The sequence below is a fragment of the Staurois parvus genome, unplaced genomic scaffold, assembly GCF_062004578.1.
Source record: "Staurois parvus isolate SC_StPar_1 unplaced genomic scaffold, SC_StPar_1.0 ptg001640l, whole genome shotgun sequence".
In the NCBI taxonomy this organism is placed as follows: domain Eukaryota; kingdom Metazoa; phylum Chordata; class Amphibia; order Anura; family Ranidae; genus Staurois; species Staurois parvus.
The window spans coordinates 137930-158087 of record NW_028319436.1 but is presented as its reverse complement, the minus strand read 5'-3'; the positions used below and the strand labels follow the sequence as shown (position 1 = coordinate 158087).

The 20158-nt window shown below is 48.0% G+C and overlaps 1 protein-coding gene across 2 annotated transcripts in view; it reads left to right on the top strand.

Annotated features, from left to right (window-relative positions):
- The window catches only part of PPP4C (protein phosphatase 4 catalytic subunit), a 49738-nt gene extending 30121 nt beyond the window's left edge, over positions 1–19617 (top strand). Inside the window, exons 2-9 of one of the 2 annotated variants that reach the window (XM_089663212.1) lie at positions 1417–1541; positions 3711–3762; positions 4488–4538; positions 8289–8390; positions 13549–13722; positions 13973–14099; positions 17421–17610; positions 18305–19617. In XM_089663212.1, coding sequence (XP_089519338.1) covers positions 1444–1541; positions 3711–3762; positions 4488–4538; positions 8289–8390; positions 13549–13722; positions 13973–14099; positions 17421–17610; positions 18305–18434 — 924 coding nt within the window. In that variant the 5' untranslated portion in view covers positions 1417–1443 and the 3' untranslated portion in view covers positions 18435–19617. The remainder of the gene's footprint in view (positions 1–1416; positions 1542–3710; positions 3763–4487; positions 4539–8288; positions 8391–13548; positions 13723–13972; positions 14100–17420; positions 17611–18304) is intronic. The other variant, XM_089663213.1, reaches the window with a different exon arrangement.
- Positions 19618–20158: the final 541 nt, after the last annotated feature.

Here is a 20158-nt window from a genome sequence, read left to right as displayed (position 1 = left end):
AGGGATTGGCAGAGGGGGGTGGAGGACACTGAATGGAGGCCTGTGGAGGGATTGGCAGAGGGGGGTGGAGGACACTGAGTGGAGGCCAGTGGAGGGATTGGCAGAGGGGGGTGGCGGAGATGGAGCGGTTGGAAAGGTGAATGAGTCTGGCAGCCGTATTCAGGATGGACTGAAGCGGGGATAGCCAGTGGCGAGGCAGGCCAGTGAGGAGGGAGTTGCAGTAGTCGAGTCGTGATATGATGAGGGAGTGGATGAGCTGTTTAGTGGTTTCTGGGGTTAGGAACGTGCGGATTTTGGCGATGTTGCGGGGGTGGAGTCTGCATGTTGCGGGGGTGGAGTCTGCATGTTGCGGGGGTGGAGTCTGCATGTTGCGGGGGTGGAGTCTGCATGTTGCGGGGGTGGAGTCTGCATGTTGCGGGGGTGGAGTCTGCATGTTGCGGGGGTGGAGTCTGCATGTTGCGGGGGTGGAGTCTGCATGTTGCGGGGGTGGAGTCTGCATGTTGCGGGGGTGGAGTCTGCATGTTGCGGGGGTGGAGTCTGCATGTTGCGGGGGTGGAGTCTGCATGTTGCGGGGGTGGAGTCTGCATGTTGCGGGGGTGGAGTCTGCATGTTGCGGGGGTGGAGTCTGCATGAGTTTGTTAAAGATTGGACTTGGGGCTGGAAGGATAGGTTGGAGTCCAGAATGACACCAATTACTCTGGCCTGCGGGGCGGGTTTGATGGTGGCATTGTTGGATGTGATGGAGAAGTCAATGGGGGGTGGTGTCCAGGCTGGGGGAAGACCAGAAACTCTGTTTTGGAGAGGTTCAGTTTAAGGAAGTGGAGCGACATCCAGTCTATGTCCCTCAGTAGGTGTGTGATTCGGGCGGAGACCGAGGGGGTGAGGTGGGGGGTTGAGAGATAGATTTGTGTGTCGTCGGCATAGAGGTGGTAGTTGAAGCCATGAGAGTGTATGAGTTGGCCAAGGGGGGAGGTGTTCCTTTGTGTTTACACAGCGTTTTGTTTTGCATTTGTACTCTTTTAAATGTATTTTGGTTCATAGTAAGTAAAATAGTATTTTGGTTGATGATTGATGTGAAATTCTACCCCAAACTCGTATTTTTGTTTAGTATCTGGTAAATTTGAATTACATGCTGAAATGAAGTGCAGTTGATGACGGTGTCTAAATTCCCAGATATGTTCAGTATATAGACATTATGACCTTGTGGGAGCAGCAGGAGGACACATACTGCCATGAGAAAGTCCTGATATTGCTTTCTTTGAGAGAAGACATGTAGAATATTTTGCCTTTACTCACTCCGGGGTGCATTATGATCAGGTTGTATTCTGGCTGTAGTATTGCCTTTGTATCCGTAGAACTGTCATTGTTTCCTCCCTCCTATTACTGGACAGTAATACAATTTTTCCTTCCCTCCAGTAGATAGAGGCTGGTGGAGCAGGAGCCATGACTGAAATCAGCGACCTCGACCGGCAAATCGAACAGCTCAGGCGCTGTGAACTTATCAAAGAGAGTGAAGTAAAAGCCCTTTGTGCCAAGGCCCGGTGAGTATCTAGACACTGAACCTGACCAATCATCTGTCTTTTGTACTTCCAGCCATCAGATTTGTGTTTTTGTATGTGGTGTTTTTTTTTTTTGTTTTTTTTTCCAGGGTTAGTGTTTTAACTGCTTAAGAGCTGATTCACACACATGCAGAGCAGATTAAAGTTCAGGTTTCACAGCTAATTGATACAGTAGCAGTTCACATCAGGTTCAGGACAGGATTAGCTCAGGATGTTATCCTGTTCTCACACATGCAGTTTAGGAACTGTTCCCATAGAAGTCAATAGGCTGTAATCTGCACCTGAAGCCACGGCTCAGAAATTGGACATGACTCTTTTTAAATCCACACCGCCAGTGCACCGGCTATAGGAAGCAATCCACGCCGCCAGTGCACCGGCTATAGGAAGCAATCCACGCCGCCAGTGCACCGGCTATGGGAAGCAATCCACGCCGCCAGTGCACCGGGCATGGGAAGCAATCCACGCCGCCAGTGCACCGGCTATAGGAAGCAATCCACGCCGCCAGTGCACCGGGCATGGGAAGCAATCCACGCCGCCAGTGCACCGGGCATGGGAAGCAATCCACGCCGCCAGTGCACCGGGCATGGGAAGCAATCCACGCCGCCAGTGCACCGGGCATGGGAAGCAATCCACGCCGCCAGTGCACCGGGCATGGGAAGCAATCCACGCCGCCAGTGCACCGGGCATGGGAAGCAATCCACGCCGCCAGTGCACCGGCTATGGGAAGCAATCCACGCCGCCAGTGCACCGGCTATGGGAAGCAATCCACGCCGCCAGTGCACCGGCTATGGGAAGCAATCCACGCCGCCAGTGCACCGGCTATGGGAAGCAATCCACGCCGCCAGTGCACCGGCTATGGGAAGCAATCCACGCCGCCAGTGCACCGGCTATAGGAAGCAATCCACGCCGCCAGTGCACCGGCTATAGGAAGCAATCCACGCCGCCAGTGCACCGGCTATAGGAAGCAATCCACGCCGCCAGTGCACCGGCTATAGGAAGCAATCCACGCCGCCAGTGCACCGGCTATAGGAAGCAATCCACGCCGCCAGTGCACCGGCTATAGGAAGCAATCCACGCCGCCAGTGCACCGGCTATAGGAAGCAATCCACGCCGCCAGTGCACCGGCTATAGGAAGCAATCCACGCCGCCAGTGCACCGGCTATAGGAAGCAATCCACGCCGCCAGTGCACCGGCTATAGGAAGCAATCCACGCCGCCAGTGCACCGGCTATAGGAAGCAATCCACGCCGCCAGTGCACCGGCTATAGGAAGCAATCCACGCCGCCAGTGCACCGGCTATAGGAAGCAATCCACGCCGCCAGTGCACCGGCTATAGGAAGCAATCCACGCCGCCAGTGCACCGGCTATAGGAAGCAATCCACGCCGCCAGTGCACCGGCTATAGGAAGCAATCCACGCCGCCAGTGCACCGGCTATAGGAAGCAATCCACGCCGCCAGTGCACCGGCTATAGGAAGCAATCCACGCCGCCAGTGCACCGGCTATAGGAAGCAATCCACGCCGCCAGTGCACCGGCTATAGGAAGCAATCCACGCCGCCAGTGCACCGGCTATAGGAAGCAATCCACGCCGCCAGTGCACCGGCTATAGGAAGCAATCCACGCCGCCAGTGCACCGGCTATAGGAAGCAATCCACGCCGCCAGTGCACCGGCTATAGGAAGCAATCCACGCCGCCAGTGCACCGGCTATAGGAAGCAATCCACGCCGCCAGCGCACCGGACATGGGCAAGCAATCCACGCCGCCAGCGCACCGGACATGGGCAAGCAATCCACGCCGCCAGCGCACCGGACATGGGCAAGCAATCCACGCCGCCAGCGCACCAGACATGGGAAGCAATCCACGCCGCCAGCGCACCGGACATGGGAAGCAATGTTTTTTTTCACATGTCATGCGGGTTGGATGCAGTTCAAACCTCCATCCAATCCACATATATGTGAACTGGCACTAAAGAATAAGTTCACCTTTCTGAACGTTACACCTGTATTTGAGGGATCTTCTCCCCGTACCTCCTGTCACAATTCAAAGACAGCATGACTGTGCGTGTCATTCATGACTTCAGAACATAAAATCTGTGTGTTTTGGATTGACTGGTAGAGTAGAAACTCAAGTCTGTCTGTCTTTTGTTTTTACAGGGAAATTCTAGTGGAAGAGAGCAATGTTCAGAGGGTGGACTCCCCTGTCACGGTAAGAAATGTTCTCTTCCCCTGTCACGTAAAGGAAGTCCATTAGTGCTTTCCATACTTTTTTTTTTTTTTTTGGAAAATTGTTACCGCATGCAATCATTTATGCAAATCAGTCACATGACCGTGTTATCGCATGTGGTAACCTTTGATGAATTGACCCCCTATTCAATTTTGATATGAGACTAGCATACCAAAAGAAAAAACTGACACTTTTTCGTCTAATATTCTCATCGGGTTTCAGGCTTAATTCCCCTCCTAGGTTACTACACCCAGCCAGTTAATTGTGTAACTTTGGCAAAATACTTGTGTGTTCTGTCGGGGGTCACTTGCACAGATACCCGTTTTAGAAGCAGAACACTATGGTTTCTTGAGATTCACAGACATTCAATGGCAGGGAGGTATTTATTAAATTTAGATTCTTTATTGTAGAATTTCAAAACACAGTAAAAGTAGTCTGGCAGTAATCCGATCCACATAGCTGCATAAAATAATTAGGTGCGTATTTGTAAAACGTAATAGCCCTTATGACCTGGTCAGTACAATAAAATGCCATAATGGTGGTTGTTCCTCCTGCAGGAATCATATATATTGCACAAAGTCAGAGTGGATGAAGGGGTGATTATTGGTTTAGCAGTTTAACTACAGCATTGGGGGGGGGGGGGTAACCTGTTCCTCAGTTTTTCAAATAGTTTGTGCTGCTGTTAATTGTTTTATCTCCTGTAACAGGTGTGTGGTGACATCCACGGACAGTTTTATGACCTGAAAGAGCTATTCAGGGTGAGTACTTGATGTGTACAGCTGCTTTCACCTACCCGCCCCTCTGCGTTCAGAAGAAACATTTTGGGCAGTTCACCCTCTGGTCACTGGCAAATCCATTTCTGTGGGCCCTGGTTAGCATGGACCGTTCCTGTGGGGATGCATTATCATGCCTGTTGGCCTAATGGTGCTTCCATATCCCTATGTGAATGGCTTTCAGTACAAGAATATAAAGGACATTAGGCATCTGGTTTTAAAGCATCCATTCATCTCTGCACCACCTTCCTATACATTTTTATATGTGCTTTTAACCCCCCTGGCGGTATTCCTGAGTGTAGCTCGGGGTAAAGTTTCAGCACCACAAGCGGTAACCCCGAGCTACACTCAGGAATACACTGCAGCGTTGCTCCGGGATCTCTTCTTCACTTACCTTGTCCTGCGCTCCCGCGATGTCCCCCCTGCAGTGTCCCCGGCAATGTCCTCCGGCCGATGCCAGCATCCGTCTTCTGGGTTCCGTTCCCTGCGACATCGGGACGTACGGGGGATGGAATGGCGGGAAATTCAAAAATGTGAAAAAGCGACATTCACTAAATCCACTAAAATCACATAGTATAACATTCCTGTATCAAACCATTTCACATACATTTTGTCCCGAGTGCTTTGTCTGGCGCCCTGCCTGCATTTTGACTGTTCTTTCTGCCTGGAAACTGAGAAACGTCCATGGCGTCCAAAAAGCGTCCCTTTAGGTCAAAAGCGGTTTTAGACCGGCTAGAGAACAGCGATAGTAAATCAGAACCACTTGCAGAATTGAGTGATAATGATTTGTGGGGGAAATTCCTCATCAGACACTGAAAACGATTCTGCGACTTTGCTCAGCGATGTGCGAACTTGGCGCTATATTTAAAATTTTGTGTTTTTGGTTTGATTACATTATTGAATTTTATTATATTTTTTTATGATTATTTATTAAATTATAATTTATGATTTCGTGTTTCAAATTTTATCATCCCCGGGATGTTTACTAGACTCTTGTTCAGACAGATTTCAGTGAGTTATTCCTAAGAATTACAGGCCTACAATAAAAAAATACATATTTCCATGCAAAAAAAGTATCTCTTTGAGCACAGAAATATGGACATAATCAGAACGCTAGGGAGGCTACTGTATTCATGTTAGTTACTTGTAGACCTCCAAAAGCTCAGACTGCTGCTGGATGCTACCATTTTGGTTGTTGTGTCAACAGTCCCAGCAGACTCAGACGTACAAGACAGCATTTTTGTTTTCTCCCTACTCCTATAGTAAGTAAGAGCTTTTGTAGTGAGCGGTGGAAGAAGCTGAGTCAGCACAGACCATAATTACACACTCCCAGAAGAGGAGAGGGCTTTGAAGTCCGGGGGAGGCGCTGTGCTAAATTTTCTAGCAAGTTCAAAGGCACATTAGATGTGAAAAAAAAAAAAAACACCTTAACTTACAGGACACAGTAAAGTATTCGCACACCCAGGGTTACAGGCTTACAAGTTCAGCTGACTGGACGCTGGCAAAGCTTTTGAGGAAACACCACTTGGATGGTTTCCTTGTAACCTTACTCCAGTCTGAGTCCTCAGTAGTGGTGCACTGAAATGAAAATTCTGGTGCCGAAACCGATACCAAAAATTCAGAATGCATGTAGCCGAAAACCGAACAGAAACCGGAATGTGTGCAGGTGGGGAGGCTCCAATGTTTTTTTTTTGTTTTTTTTTTGTTGTTTCATGTATATTTTTATTTTATTGACTTATGGTTTTATTGCTATCACATAGGGAAGCAATGGTCCCCTATGTGATGGCATATAAGTGACAAGTCCTCTTTGTAGGGGGGAGGGGGGGCAGTGTGTACAAAGAGAGGAGCAGTGTGTATACAATGAGGGAGCAGTGTATACAGAGAGGCTCCCTCATTGGCTGTCACTATAGGTCAGTTCGGATTTTCAAATGCAATTTCCAGCTTTTTTTTTTTTTTTTTTCTTCCCTATAGCTCACAGAATTAGCTGTCGCTTTCCCTCCAGCTAAAGGAAACTTGTTTCTTTTAACTCAGAAGGAAACTAAAAGGAAACTTTGTTTCTTTTAGCTGGGGAGAAATTAACAGCCAATTCTGTGAGCTGTAGAGAAGAAAAAAAGCCGGTAATTACATTTAAAACCGACACTGACATATAGCGACAGGCAGTGACTGTATACAGTTTACAGTATACAGTTTATGGTTGAACCGGAAGGACTTTTGTCTTTTTTTTTTCAGCCAGACTAACTATGAAACTATGACTTCGCTACAAGACAGGCTACACCTCAGTTGCTGCCTAACTCCTTCTAGACCTGCTTAACCTATGTAATGGAACCGACCCAGACTGCACTTGGGTATTTCCGTTAGACTACCGATTCCCCGTCCTAACACCGACCACGAACACCGCAGCCGACCATACAAGACTAGACGACACCAGACTGTCTGAACATGGAACTCTTTTTATTTGAAACTCAAACTGGCTTTTTATACACTCAGGGGACAAATCCCCCTCCCTGCATAATGACACAGGGCGGGGCAATCTACACTTAGCAACAAGAGACACACAGGTATTCAAACTTCACACCAGCAGACAGTCCCATCAGGAGGGAGGGCTGCAGGAGACACCCGCCCCCCCCCCAACCAAGCCTATACACATAAACACATACATCCCATAATAGTTTGCTCCCAAGCAAGATGCACAATAGAACAGAGGTTAAAATTTAGAGTCCAGACCTACTAGCCGGTCACAAAACTTACTCTCCATCAGTTGCCCCACCCAACCTTGCCCCGGCCCACCCCAAACCCCGCCCCCAACCCTTCCCACCAACCACGCCCCCTTAAAGCTTATGAAATTACATTTTTTCTTTAGAATAAATAGTCCAAAATATAAAACTGTACACAGTAATGTATATCCCAGCTCCCCTGTACTCCATTATAGTGATATGACATGTTGTATACAGTACTCCTAGTCCCTCCGAATCCCCCGCGGCGGTGGAGAGGGTGTCTCCTCTCAGCGGAGGAGAGTGGACCTTTCCTGCAGTGCCGTAGAAGCCGGAAGTTGTAAACCAGAACTCGGCTTCACAATGAGGCTTAGGGCGCAGGTGCAGTCGCTCCATGCTTCATCTGTGCTCGCTGCTCGCCACAGAGGAATTTCTCCTCGCATTTGGCGAGCGGCTTTTTCAAGCCCTGCAGTAGAACAATAGGATGCAACCACATGGCATTAAACAATCAAACCCCCCCCCCACTCCGATATTAGAACATTTCACCCTGTACCCCTAACAGGCACAGGGTGACTTGCACATAATAGGGATATGGGGATCTGAGACAGGGGTCTCCCCACCTCTCCAAAGTGAGCTGGTTTCCATGGGCCCCCCACCCAAAGTGACTCCCGTCATAACCTATATATCACATGCTACTCTATGAGTACCAGAAAAGGGAGTACCTCACCCATAGCTATGGTGGTGACCAGGCGAAGGGGATCCATGCCATAATCTCAGACTAACATTTGCTCTGCTGTAGGTCCGGACAACACTCAACCTCAGAGTGAAGATGCGCCCCTTGCATCGGAGCTGGAGCTGATATGAACGTTGCTTTCTGCATCTGATTTTAGTTCTCTTTCAGGCATGCTGCAAACAGCCTACCTGTCGAAGAGTCTGTTTTATTTCCTAGGACCGCTGACTGCCTTCAATACTGTACAGCCGTCTTAATGCTGCAAGTAAACATTTAAAACCTTTTTTCTTTTAGGTTGGGGGAGATGTTCCAGAAACCAATTATCTGTTCATGGGAGACTTTGTGGACCGTGGCTTTTATAGTGTTGAAACATTCCTCCTCCTCCTAGCACTGAAGGTAATCTTAAAAAAAAAAAAGTACTTCGGTTTTGTTGTTGCTTTTGATGCTTGATTGGGGATGGGGCTTAAACCTGCCAAGAAGGGCCAGCTCTTGCATTTTTTTATATGGGGTCTAGGATCCAAGAAAGGTTCTTGACAACGTTGCCAGTATAAGGCAGGTATCCGAAAAAAGTTACCCGATTTTATATTTCCTCCCCAGTTGGTGTTGCTTTCTTCCCTTATTTTAACATTTATCCAAAGCAGCCTTTCTCAACCAGGGTGCCTTGAGGCCCTTTTCAGGGGTGCCCTGGCAAAATGTCTAAAAACTTCCCAAAACTTGTATACAAGCCAGCAGGTGGAATAAGCCGGCCTTTTAGTTACTCAAAGCCTTATGTTTTCATTGTGACCACCTAGCTGCCGGCATCCTGACAACCGATGACATCATCAGCTGATAAGGAGGATGTCAGTTGCCTGCACTGCATCCTAGTTTGACCCTCCCCCGCCCCTCTCCATCAGTGCTGGGGTCACATTAGCTCAGTGATGAAAAAAAACTGAGGGAGAAGAGAAACATTGGCATACTAGTCATTACCAGTGTGCAAAGCTTTATTTGTTTTGGAAGAATAAATCACCTCTAATGTTGGGTGTCCTACATGTGTGGATGTTGCTGTGTTATAGAAAACTACTATTATAGTTTTTCACATTTTAAAATGGGGTGCCCTTTTAAAATTATGGACAGTCTTGAGGCACCTAATTTTGGAATGCGGTGCCTCAAGACTGCCTATAATTTTAAAGGGTGTCTTGACTGAAAAAAGGTTGAGAAACATTGATCCAAAGTTTTCTACCTTTAAAAATAGAAGTGTGCTTTATGGTGTCCTATGAGACGGAGTCGGCACATCACTGCAGCGATACCCATTTAGCTGTGACTGATATTTAGCAAGTCTTGTGCCGATGTAAAGAGGACTGTGAGAACGTGAGGGAAACCATTCTTATTGTATTTATTTATTTAATCTCTCCTAAAGTTATCTTTACACCGGATCCATTTCTTACATTTCTACTTCATTCACAGACTAGATTATACTGCTCACAAAATGTGTAGATTAGGAATCTGTCATTCGGCTTGGAGCTGCCATTGCCCCACAACATCTCTGCCAGTTCATGTTTTGTGGTCATGATCCAGACTTTCATTTTATTGGCTACGAATACACTCCTTGCTGATGATTTTAGGCTGTGGCCTACCGTATTGCCCAAAAATGTATGCTGCTTGGTATGTTACAATGCCATGTCATGGGCACACACGCTAACAACTGATATGACTTGTTTTATAAAATATAGTGCTGTTGTGCTTAGGAATAGAGATTCATGCAACTTATTAATATTATTATTATTATTATACAGGATTTATATGGCGCCAACAGTTTGCTCAGCGCTTTATAATATAATGGGAGACAATACAGTTCAATACAAGAGGGATAGGAGGGTCCTGATCTTGGGAGTTTACAATCTAAGAGGGAGGGGCTAGTGGTACAAAAGGTAGTAACTGTGGGGGATGGACTGGTTGGAAGAGTAGAAGATTCCATTATTAGCCGAGGGCGGGATAGGCTTTCCTGAAGAGAGGTTTTCAGAGATCGCCTAAAAGTGAGCAGAGTAGGCGATAGTCTGATAGATTGGGGTAGAGAGTTCCAGAGGATGGGGGAAGCTCTGGATAAGTCCTGGAGACAAGGGAGCTAGAGAGTAGGATGTCTTGCGAGGAGCGGAGAGGACGGTTTGGGTGATATTCAGAGACAAGATCAGTGATGTAATTTGGGGCAGAGTTATAAATGGCTTTATATGTTCGTGTTAATGTTTTGAATTTTATCCTTTGGGCAACTGGGAGCCAGTGGAGGGATTGGCAGAGAGGGGTGGAGGGATTGGCAGAGAGGGGTGGAGGGATTGGCAGAGAGGGGTGGAGGGATTGGCAGAGAGGGGTGGAGGGATTGGCAGAGAGGGGTGGAGGGATTGGCAGAGAGGGGTGGAGGGATTGGCAGAGAGGGGTGGAGGGATTGGCAGAGAGGGGTGGAGGGATTGGCAGAGAGGGGTGGAGGGATTGGCAGAGAGGGGTGGAGGGATTGGCAGAGAGGGGTGGAGGGATTGGCAGAGAGGGGTGGAGGGATTGGCAGAGAGGGGTGGAGGGATTGGCAGAGAGGGGTGGAGGGATTGGCAGAGAGGGGTGGAGGGATTGGCAGAGAGGGGTGGAGGGATTGGCAGAGAGGGGTGGAGGGATTGGCAGAGAGGGGTGGAGGGATTGGCAGAGAGGGGTGGAGGACACTGAATGGAGGCCAGTGGAGGGATTGGCAGAGAGGGGTGGAGGGATTGGCAGAGAGGGGTGGAGGATACTGAATGGAGGCCAGTGGAGGGATTGGCAGAGAGGGGTGGAGGACACCGAATGGAGGCCAGTGGAGGGATTGGCAGAGAGGGGTGGAGGACACCGAATGGAGGCCAGTGGAGGGATTGGCAGAGAGGGGTGGAGGACACCGAATGGGGGCCAGTGGAGGGATTGGCAGAGAGGGGTGGAGGACACCGAATGGGGGCCAGTGGAGGGATTGGCAGAGAGGGGTGGAGGACACCGAATGGGGGCCAGTGGAGGGATTGGCAGAGAGGGGTGGAGGACACCGAATGGGGGCCAGTGGAGGGATTGGCAGAGAGGGGTGGAGGACACCGAATGGGGGCCAGTGGAGGGATTGGCAGAGAGGGGTGGAGGACACCGAATGGGGGCCAGTGGAGGGATTGGCAGAGAGGGGTGGAGGACACCGAATGGGGGCCAGTGGAGGGATTGGCAGAGAGGGGTGGAGGACACCGAATGGGGGCCAGTGGAGGGATTGGCAGAGAGGGGTGGCAGATACAGAACGGTTAGTAAGGTGGATGAGTCTGGCAGCAGCATTCATGATAGACTGAAGAGGGGATAGCCTGCGATGAGGTCGGCCCATGAGGAGGGAGTTACAATAGTCAAGGCGAGAGATAACAAGGGAGTGAATGAGTCGCTTAGTGGTTTCTGAGGTTAGGAACGGGCGTATCTTGGAGATGTTGCGGAGGTGAAGTCTACAAGATTTGGACAGTGATTGGGTTTGGGGGCTGAAAGGACAGATGGGAGTCTAGGATTACACCTAGTACCCTGGCATGAGGGGAGGGACTGATGGTTGTGTTATTAATCTTGATGGAGAAGTCGGGGGAGGGGGCACGGGCTGGGGGGAATACTAGGAGCTCCGTTTTGGAAAGATTGAGTTTGAGGAAGTGGAGTGACATCCATGCCAATATGTCGCTTAGATAAGTATATGCTGCAGTCCCAATTTGTGAACCAAAAACAAACAAAATACCGTGTGGACTGCGCATAATCTAAGCACATTAAATTTGACAATACATGAATAATATTGCTTCACATATACAAAGTGAATCAAAGTAACATTCAGTCCCAATTCAAAAAAATAAAGTGCCCAGATGTTATTACAAATTGGTGAACTTCGTGCAAAAATGACAGGTGCTCCTCTGTTCTCAATCGAAGCCTCACATGGAAGTGCTCTCACCATTGGCCATGGACCAGCTATCTTGTTTTATGCCAGAAAAGTAACGGTTAAAATGGAAGGATACCCCAAAGCTGAATATGAAGACATTGGTTACTGTCATTATCAAAATATTCCCGAAGTTCAAATACTTTACAACACGTTTACATAAAAGAACCAGCACAAGGGACATTGCATGCCTTCAGTGAGATGCGCCCCTTGTGCTGCCCGCGCCCCTTGTGCTGCCGCGTCCCTTGTGCTGCCGCGTCCCTTGTGCTGCCGCGTCCCTTGTGCTGCCCGCGCCCCTTGTGCTGCCCGCGCCCCTTGTGCTGCCGCGTCCCTTGTGCTGCCCGCGCCCCTTGTGCTGCCCGCGTCCTTGCATACATCTTCCTCTTCCGATGCGCCCAGCTGCAGTAACATTTTCATCAAGATGAAACTGGCTCTATGTATGTTGTATGTACCATGTAGGACACAGCAGCTGTCACTGACACCACCTGAAGCCCAGGGACATTTCAAATACAGTCCGTGGTTCTTGTGGAAAACTGTCTCTCTGTAGATAGGAAGTTTGCTTGCTGCAGTTTCCTTCAATGGAAATTCAGAGGCACACAGTGCAGAGAGGAGAAGATTGCCAAGCAATGCCGTTTTCCACCAAACACCCGGTGCAGATGGGACAACTAGGTAAAGCTGAAGCCTTTCTTTAACCCCTTGACTCCGATGTCACAGATATGCGGTCTCACAGAACTGGGCTTTTTTCTGTGGAGCCGCATATTTGCGTACCTGCCTTTGAGCTGGGAGCACGGCTCGCTCCCAGCACAAAGACCACGGTGTCACTGAGAGCACCGGGTCCCGTTCTAACAGTCGGGACTCCCAATTCCAGGTCACATGATCACTGTGATAGCCTCTGATTGGCTATCACAGTGATCAGTCACTGTACAGCCCGGCCCCCTTGTTTTTTCCTCTTTATGAATGCAGAAGAGATACATTGTATCTCTCGAACTCCTGGCATAGAGGGGGGGGGAAAATGTTTCTTTATTTTTTTAATATTTATCTTTTTTTTTTACAAATACCTAGATCAAAGTTTGATCTAGTTCAGTGCCAGGGTTAGTGTTTTTGGAACAAAGGTCAGGATTTTTTTAAAACATTTGGTGTCGGTGTCAGTGTTTTTTGTCTTTTTTTTTTTTTTTTTCTAGTAAAAAAAACAATGTGCGCACTATTGTTTTCGGCTCTGTACTACGGGTGCAAATAATATACACATATATGGTATCGCTGCAATCGTCAAGAGCTGGATAATTTATTTTGGGTTCTTTGGCGGTAGTTTATGGTATTAACAAGAAACACACAGCTACATAAAAATTCTTTTTTTTTTTTTTTACTATTTTGGGCCAGTTTTCCTTTGATAAAAAAAAAATCAGGAGATATCCATTACCATTTACCACCAAATGAAAGCCCAATTTGTCCTGAAAAAATCGCAGTATAATCCACCTGGATGTACAAAGTAGTTGTGGTGATATGGACGGTTTTACTAACATGTCAGTGTTGCAAAATTGTGCTTAGGCATTTAGATTTGTTTTACCTTTAGGCATGAATGGGGTTAAATAACTGAAGGCTGTATTGCTGAATGTAATTTCCATTGTAAAATTGCAGGTCCGCTACCCAGACAGGATCACACTGATCCGTGGGAACCACGAAAGTCGACAGATTACTCAAGTGTACGGTTTTTACGATGAATGTCTGCGCAAATATGGCTCAGTGACTGTATGGCGGTACTGCACAGAAATCTTCGACTATCTCAGCCTGTCTGCCATCATTGATGGAAAGGTGAGGAATGGCATTACCACTTTCTGACTTCATCATGACTTTTTTTTTTGAGGATGATGAATGGTAAACCACCTGACTTAATTTGCTGCTCAAGTTACAAAATGTACCAGACGGCCTTCGTTTACTCTTCAGTAGTGCCTTGTGATTGGTTGTTCATCCTCACTGGCTGCTCACCTCCTGTGGATTTGTTGAGCCTTTTTTTTTTTTTTTTTTTCCTTTATTTAATGGAAGTCTATTTTTCTTCCCATAGATTTTCTGTGTGCACGGTGGATTATCACCCTCTATACAGACTCTGGACCAGATCCGAACCATAGACCGCAAACAGGAAGTCCCACATGACGGGCCCATGTGTGACCTTCTCTGGTCTGATCCAGAAGGTAAGTGTGCGGCAGACTTATAGCCGTGTTAGGCTGACCCTTGTTTGCCATTTGTTCGTAATGACCGTAGCATGTTGCACATAAATTTTCAAATGAGGAGCAACCAGCCCAACCTATAACTGTCCTTTGCAGCAAGAAGCACGATCTAATAGTTCGTTAGAACAAGGGGTTTAGTTTGCACACATTTGCAAACATGTGTAAGCTGCAGAGGTCACTTCACAGAACTTCAGTGACGGCTCTGTAGCCGGGCTTTTGTCTTTTAGAAAAGAAACCCCCAATAGCTAAACAGCCTGCCCTGGGTGTGGTACACCAGCTCATGCCGTACCCCCTGCACACACATAAGGGGGGGGGGGTTGCATCCAAAAGCAGCAACCTACAAGAAAGAGAGGATACAGCACCTCAATGGCTAATGAACAGGATGTTTTATGGAAGTAAAAATTGGTAATGTACATCCCATGTATTCCCTGCCCCCACCCCCAAAGAAAACCTCTCCAGAAGGCACAGCCCTGCCCCCCAAAAAAATCTCAGAAAGATGCGGGTGACAAGGGCCAGCCCTCCACACCTCTCCTTGTCTTTTAGTCCATTTTTCAGCATCTGGGTTTGATAATGCAGCCATATTTTCGAAGCTCAATGATGCATGTGGACACCTGACCATCACACTTATGGGGTTATTGGATATCTTCTTCACATGGAGTTGGCCTGCCTTTATGGCTAGAACTTCCTCCATTTCACTGGAAAGGCTTTCTACAAGATTTTGGAGGGTGTCTATGGGAGTATATTGGCCAGTGAGCCAAAAGATCATTTGTGAGATGCTGGATGAGAAGACTGGCTCACAATCTGTGTTCCATTTCATCCTAAAGGTTGTTCAAAAGATTTGGGGTCAGAGCTCTGTAGGACATTCGAGTTCCTCCGCACCAGTCAGGTGCGGATACTTGACTGATACAAACTGATGCAAAGAGCGTTCCCCAAACTGAGGCAAAGAGCGTTCCCCAAACTGAGGCAAAGAGCGTTCCCCAAACTGAGGCAAAGAGCGTTCCCCAAACTGAGGCAAAGAGCGTTCCCCAAACTGAGGCAAAGAGCGTTCCCCAAACTGAGGCAAAGAGCGTTCCCCAAACTGAGGCAAAGAGCGTTCCCCAAACTGAGGCAAAGAGCGTTCCCCAAACTGAGGCAAAGAGCGTTCCCCAAACTGAGGCAAAGAGCGTTCCCCAAACTGAGGCAAAGAGCGTTCCCCAAACTGAGGCAAAGAGCGTTCCCCAAACTGAGGCAAAGAGCGTTCCCCAAACTGAGGCAAAGAGCGTTCCCCAAACTGAGGCAAAGAGCGTTCCCCAAACTGAGGCAAAGAGCGTTCCCCAAACTGAGGCAAAGAGCGTTCCCCAAACTGAGGCAAAGAGCGTTCCCCAAACTGAGGCAAAGAGCGTTCCCCAAACTGAGGCAAAGAGCGTTCCCCAAACTGAGGCAAAGAGCGTTCCCCAAACTGAGGCAAAGAGCGTTCCCCAAACTGAGGCAAAGAGCGTTCCCCAAACTGAGGCAAAGAGCGTTCCCCAAACTGAGGCAAAGAGCGTTCCCCAAACTGAGGCAAAGAGCGTTCCCCAAACTGAGGCAAAGAGCGTTCCCCAAACTGAGGCAAAGAGCGTTCCCCAAACTGAGGCAAAGAGCGTTCCCCAAACTGAGGCAAAGAGCGTTCCCCAAACTGAGGCAAAGAGCGTTCCCCAAACTGAGGCAAAGAGCGTTCCCCAAACTGAGGCAAAGAGCGTTCCCCAAACTGAGGCAAAGAGCGTTCCCCAAACTGAGGCAAAGAGCGTTCCCCAAACTGAGGCAAAGAGCGTTCCCCAAACTGAGGCAAAGAGCGTTCCCCAAACTGAGGCAAAGAGCGTTCCCCAAACTGAGGCAAAGAGCGTTCCCCAAACTGAGGCAAAGAGCGTTCCCCAAACTGAGGCAAAGAGCGTTCCCCAAACTGAGGCAAAGAGCGTTCCCCAAACTGAGGCAAAGAGCGTTCCCCAAACTGAGGCAAAGAGCGTTCCCCAAACTGAGGCAAAGAGCGTTCCCCAAACTGAGGCAAAGAGCGTTCCCCAAACTGAGGCAAAGAGCGTTCCCCAAACTGAGGCAAAGAGCGTTCCCCAAACTGAGGCAAAGAGCGTTCCCCAAACTGAGGCAAAGAGCGTTCCCCAAACTGAGGCAAAGAGCGTTCCCCAAACTGAGGCAAAGAGCGTTCCCCAAACTGAGGCAAAGAGCGTTCCCCAAACTGAGGCAAAGAGCGTTCCCCAAACTGAGGCAAAGAGCGTTCCCCAAACTGAGGCAAAGAGCGTTCCCCAAACTGAGGCAAAGAGCGTTCCCCAAACTGAGGCAAAGAGCGTTCCCCAAACTGAGGCAAAGAGCGTTCCCCAAACTGAGGCAAAGAGCGTTCCCCAAACTGAGGCAAAGAGCGTTCCCCAAACTGAGGCAAAGAGCGTTCCCCAAACTGAGGCAAAGAGCGTTCCCCAAACTGAGGCAAAGAGCGTTCCCCAAACTGAGGCAAAGAGCGTTCCCCAAACTGAGGCAAAGAGCGTTCCCCAAACTGAGGCAAAGAGCGTTCCCCAAACTGAGGCAAAGAGCGTTCCCCAAACTGAGGCAAAGAGCGTTCCCCAAACTGAGGCAAAGAGCGTTCCCCAAACTGAGGCAAAGAGCGTTCCCCAAACTGAGGCAAAGAGCGTTCCCCAAACTGAGGCAAAGAGCGTTCCTCCCCCCCCCAAACGATACAAAGAGCGTTCCCCCCCCCCCCCAAACTGATACAAAGAGCGTTCCCCCCCCCCCCAACGATACAAAGAGCGTTCCCCCCCCCCCCCAAACTGATACAAAGAGCGTTCCCCCCAAAACTGATACAACAAGGTTGGAAGCGAACTATTTTGCTGAGTGATTTGCAAGCGATTTTGCGTGTCACATAGGGCCTTCCCATTCATTTGAATGGGCTGTTCTATGTGCCTTTGCCACCCGAAAAGAAGCTCTTGCTCCATTTTTGGCCAACAAGCTTCATGAAATTTTGAACGGCGCGGTTTGCTGCAGCATTATCGCATTGTGTTTTGGGGTGTCTTTAAGAGATAAAAGGCACCCAAATGCATGTTGCGCAATGTGGAGCATTCACCACACAATTTGGATTCGTGGGCAGAAGTGTGAATGGAGCCTTTAATATGCTTTGGCATAAATCATACCTTTTCACTGGAAACACCTGAACTCAGTTGAAGGGGTGTCTATGATTTAGGTAGGTGTGATGGTCGGGGGTACACAAACCTTTGGCCACATGGTAATCGTTGTGTAAAATGTATAATAATCTCTTCTGCTTTCTAGACACCACTGGATGGGGGGTGAGCCCACGAGGAGCTGGTTACCTGTTTGGCAGTGACGTCGTAGCACAGTTCAATGCAGCCAACAACATAGACATGATCTGTCGGGCACATCAGCTGGTTATGGAAGGGTACAAGTGGCATTTCAATGAGACCGTTTTGACGGTGTGGTCGGCTCCAAACTACTGTTATAGGTGAGCCTCCTTTTTGAGGGTTCCTAGGCTTTTTTTGGTTTATTTTTTTTTGGGGGGTAAGGGGGAGGGTTGTGTGGTGTTTAGTTTTTTTGGTTTTTCTTTGGGGTTTGGGTTTTTCTTTGGGGTTTGGGTTTTTCTTTGGGGTTTGGGTTTTTCTTTGGGGTTTGGGTTTTTCTTTGGGGTTTGGGTTTTTCTTTGGGGTTTGGGTTTTTCTTTGGGGTTTCTTTGGGGTTTGGGTTTTTGTTTTTTTCTTTGGGGTTTGGGTTTTTGGTGTTTTTTTTTTTTTTTTTTTTTTTTTGGGGGGGGGGGGGGGTTTTGGTTTGTTTTTGGGGGTTTTTAGTTTTTCGTTGGGGTGAGGGTTTTTCGTTGGGGGGGGGGGGTTTTTTGGTTGGGGTGAGGGTTTTTTGTTGGGGTGGGGTGAGGGTTTTTTGTTGGGGTGGGGTGTGGGTTTTTCGTTGGGGTGGGGTGTGGGTTTTTCGTTGGGGTGGGGTGTGGGTTTTTCGTTGGGGTGGGGTTTTTCTTTGGGGTTTGGGTTTTTCGTTTTTTTCTTTGGGGGTTTGGGTTTTTGGTTTTGTTTTTTTGGGGGTTTGGTTTGTTTTTGGTGGGGTTTTTGGTTTTTTTGTTGGGGTTTTTGTGTTTTGTTTGTGTGTTTTCTTCATGTGAGTTTGTCTGACTCTTCCTCTTTCCTGCCTAGATGTGGAAATGTTGCTGCCATACTTGAACTGGATGAACACCTCCAGAAGGAGTTTATCATCTTTGAAGCTGCACCACAAGAGACCAGAGGCATTCCCTCAAAGAAGCCTGTTGCTGACTACTTCCTGTGACCTGTCCCCCCTCCCCCCTTCACCTCTGGGGGGCCTCTCCACTATTTCCTCCTGATGTCTTTTTTGACCTTCTCCTGGCACCTCTTGACCCTTTCTCTCTGGCCTCGGGACCAGCACGGAAGAACCTGTAAAGAGAGAATCTCTCTCGGTCCCTCTTTAGGTCTTACAAAGGATGATGTGATGCAGTGAGGGGTGTAAAGGGGACAGTGAACTCTTGTGATGACACTGGGGGCAGTCACAACATTGTAGGGAATAGAGGAGAAGTGCTCTGCAGGTTGTAAAATGGAGCAATGTACTGTGAGTCTCAGGAACTGGGTTTTCTTAAAGCTATGTAAGACTTTTTTTTTTTTTTTTTTTCTGTGGGGGGGTTGAGGGCAAAAGAGCCTTGTGCTTTCAGATGGGTAGGGGGGGTGACATTTGGGGGAGGGGGAGAGTTATGCAAGGAAACCAAAACCCTTTTAAACATTATTATTTTTTTTTTTTAGGAGTTTCTTCCCCAATTTTATAAATTCCTAGCACCCAAATCCAGTCATTCCTCTTCATGATCCCTGACCGGCCAGTTTAGGCGGGCATGATCTGTTTTTCTGCTGGGACAATGCTAGTTTGGAGTGCCTTAGTGCAAGTAGACCCTGGGCTCATATTCCCAGCAGGGCTGAGAAAGATGTGCGCATTTCCCGAACATGTTGCCATAAGACCATTTCTTGAGTTTCACCCCTTTTTTCTCTTTATTTATACTTCCCTTCTTTGGACTTTGTGTTGGCAGTCATGCTAAATCCACCCTGTGTTTGGCTTCTGACAGACAAGATGCAGAATTAAACATCATTATGGAGACCAAGTGCAGAGCACTGCAGGGGGTTTAGGTCATCGCGCCAGCAGCCTTCTTTTTGTTTGGGGGGAGGTAAATCAATGGCGTTCATTTACCAACAATCCTCTGGATTATTCCTCCTTCCAGCCCTCTCCTCTTTCTCTCTGCCATCTTTTTATATAGTCACCCTTTGCATTACAAGAGAGAAATTTAAACTGTTTCCCAGTCTTTTTTTTTTTTTTTCTTTCCCACACCAACAATCCTGCACATTATCAGTCAAAAGTTTTTATTATTTTTTATTTTACTTTTTGGTAGATACAGCCACAGAAGTCTGCTAATAAAACATGAAAAAAGATAAAAAAAAAACTGGAAACAACATACCGCGTCTTGGTTTGTTCAATTACTTCGCCATTCTTTAAAACTGAACTTTCATTTAAAGCAGAACTTTGCCCCAAAAGGGAAAGTTGCACTTGTTTGCATCCTCAATACCCATCCACCCCACTGCCACATTTTGGTGCTTTTTAGGGGCAGCGGCTACCTGGATTTGATAGGTACCTGTTCCCACTTCTGGTCAGATGCGCCACGGTGATCTGTCCGGGAGTTCTCGCCCCCCTTCCCCGCAGCCTTCTGGGACACTGCACAGGTCCCCGAACACTGCGGGACCATTCAGTTAAGAATACACATGCCTCTAAATAAACAGATGACTTTTGTTGAGACTATATTGGCTTTTCCCAGAGTTCAGCTTTAAAAATATTTTTGTTTTTCGGTTTCCTTTTTTCGTGGTTTTTCCTTTTTTTGTGGTTTTTCCTTTTTTTTGTGGTTTTTCCTTTTTTTTGTGGTTTTTCCTTTTTTTGTGGTTTTTCCTTTTTTTGTGGTTTTTCCTTTTTTTTTGTGGTTTTTCCTTTTTTTTGTGGTTTTT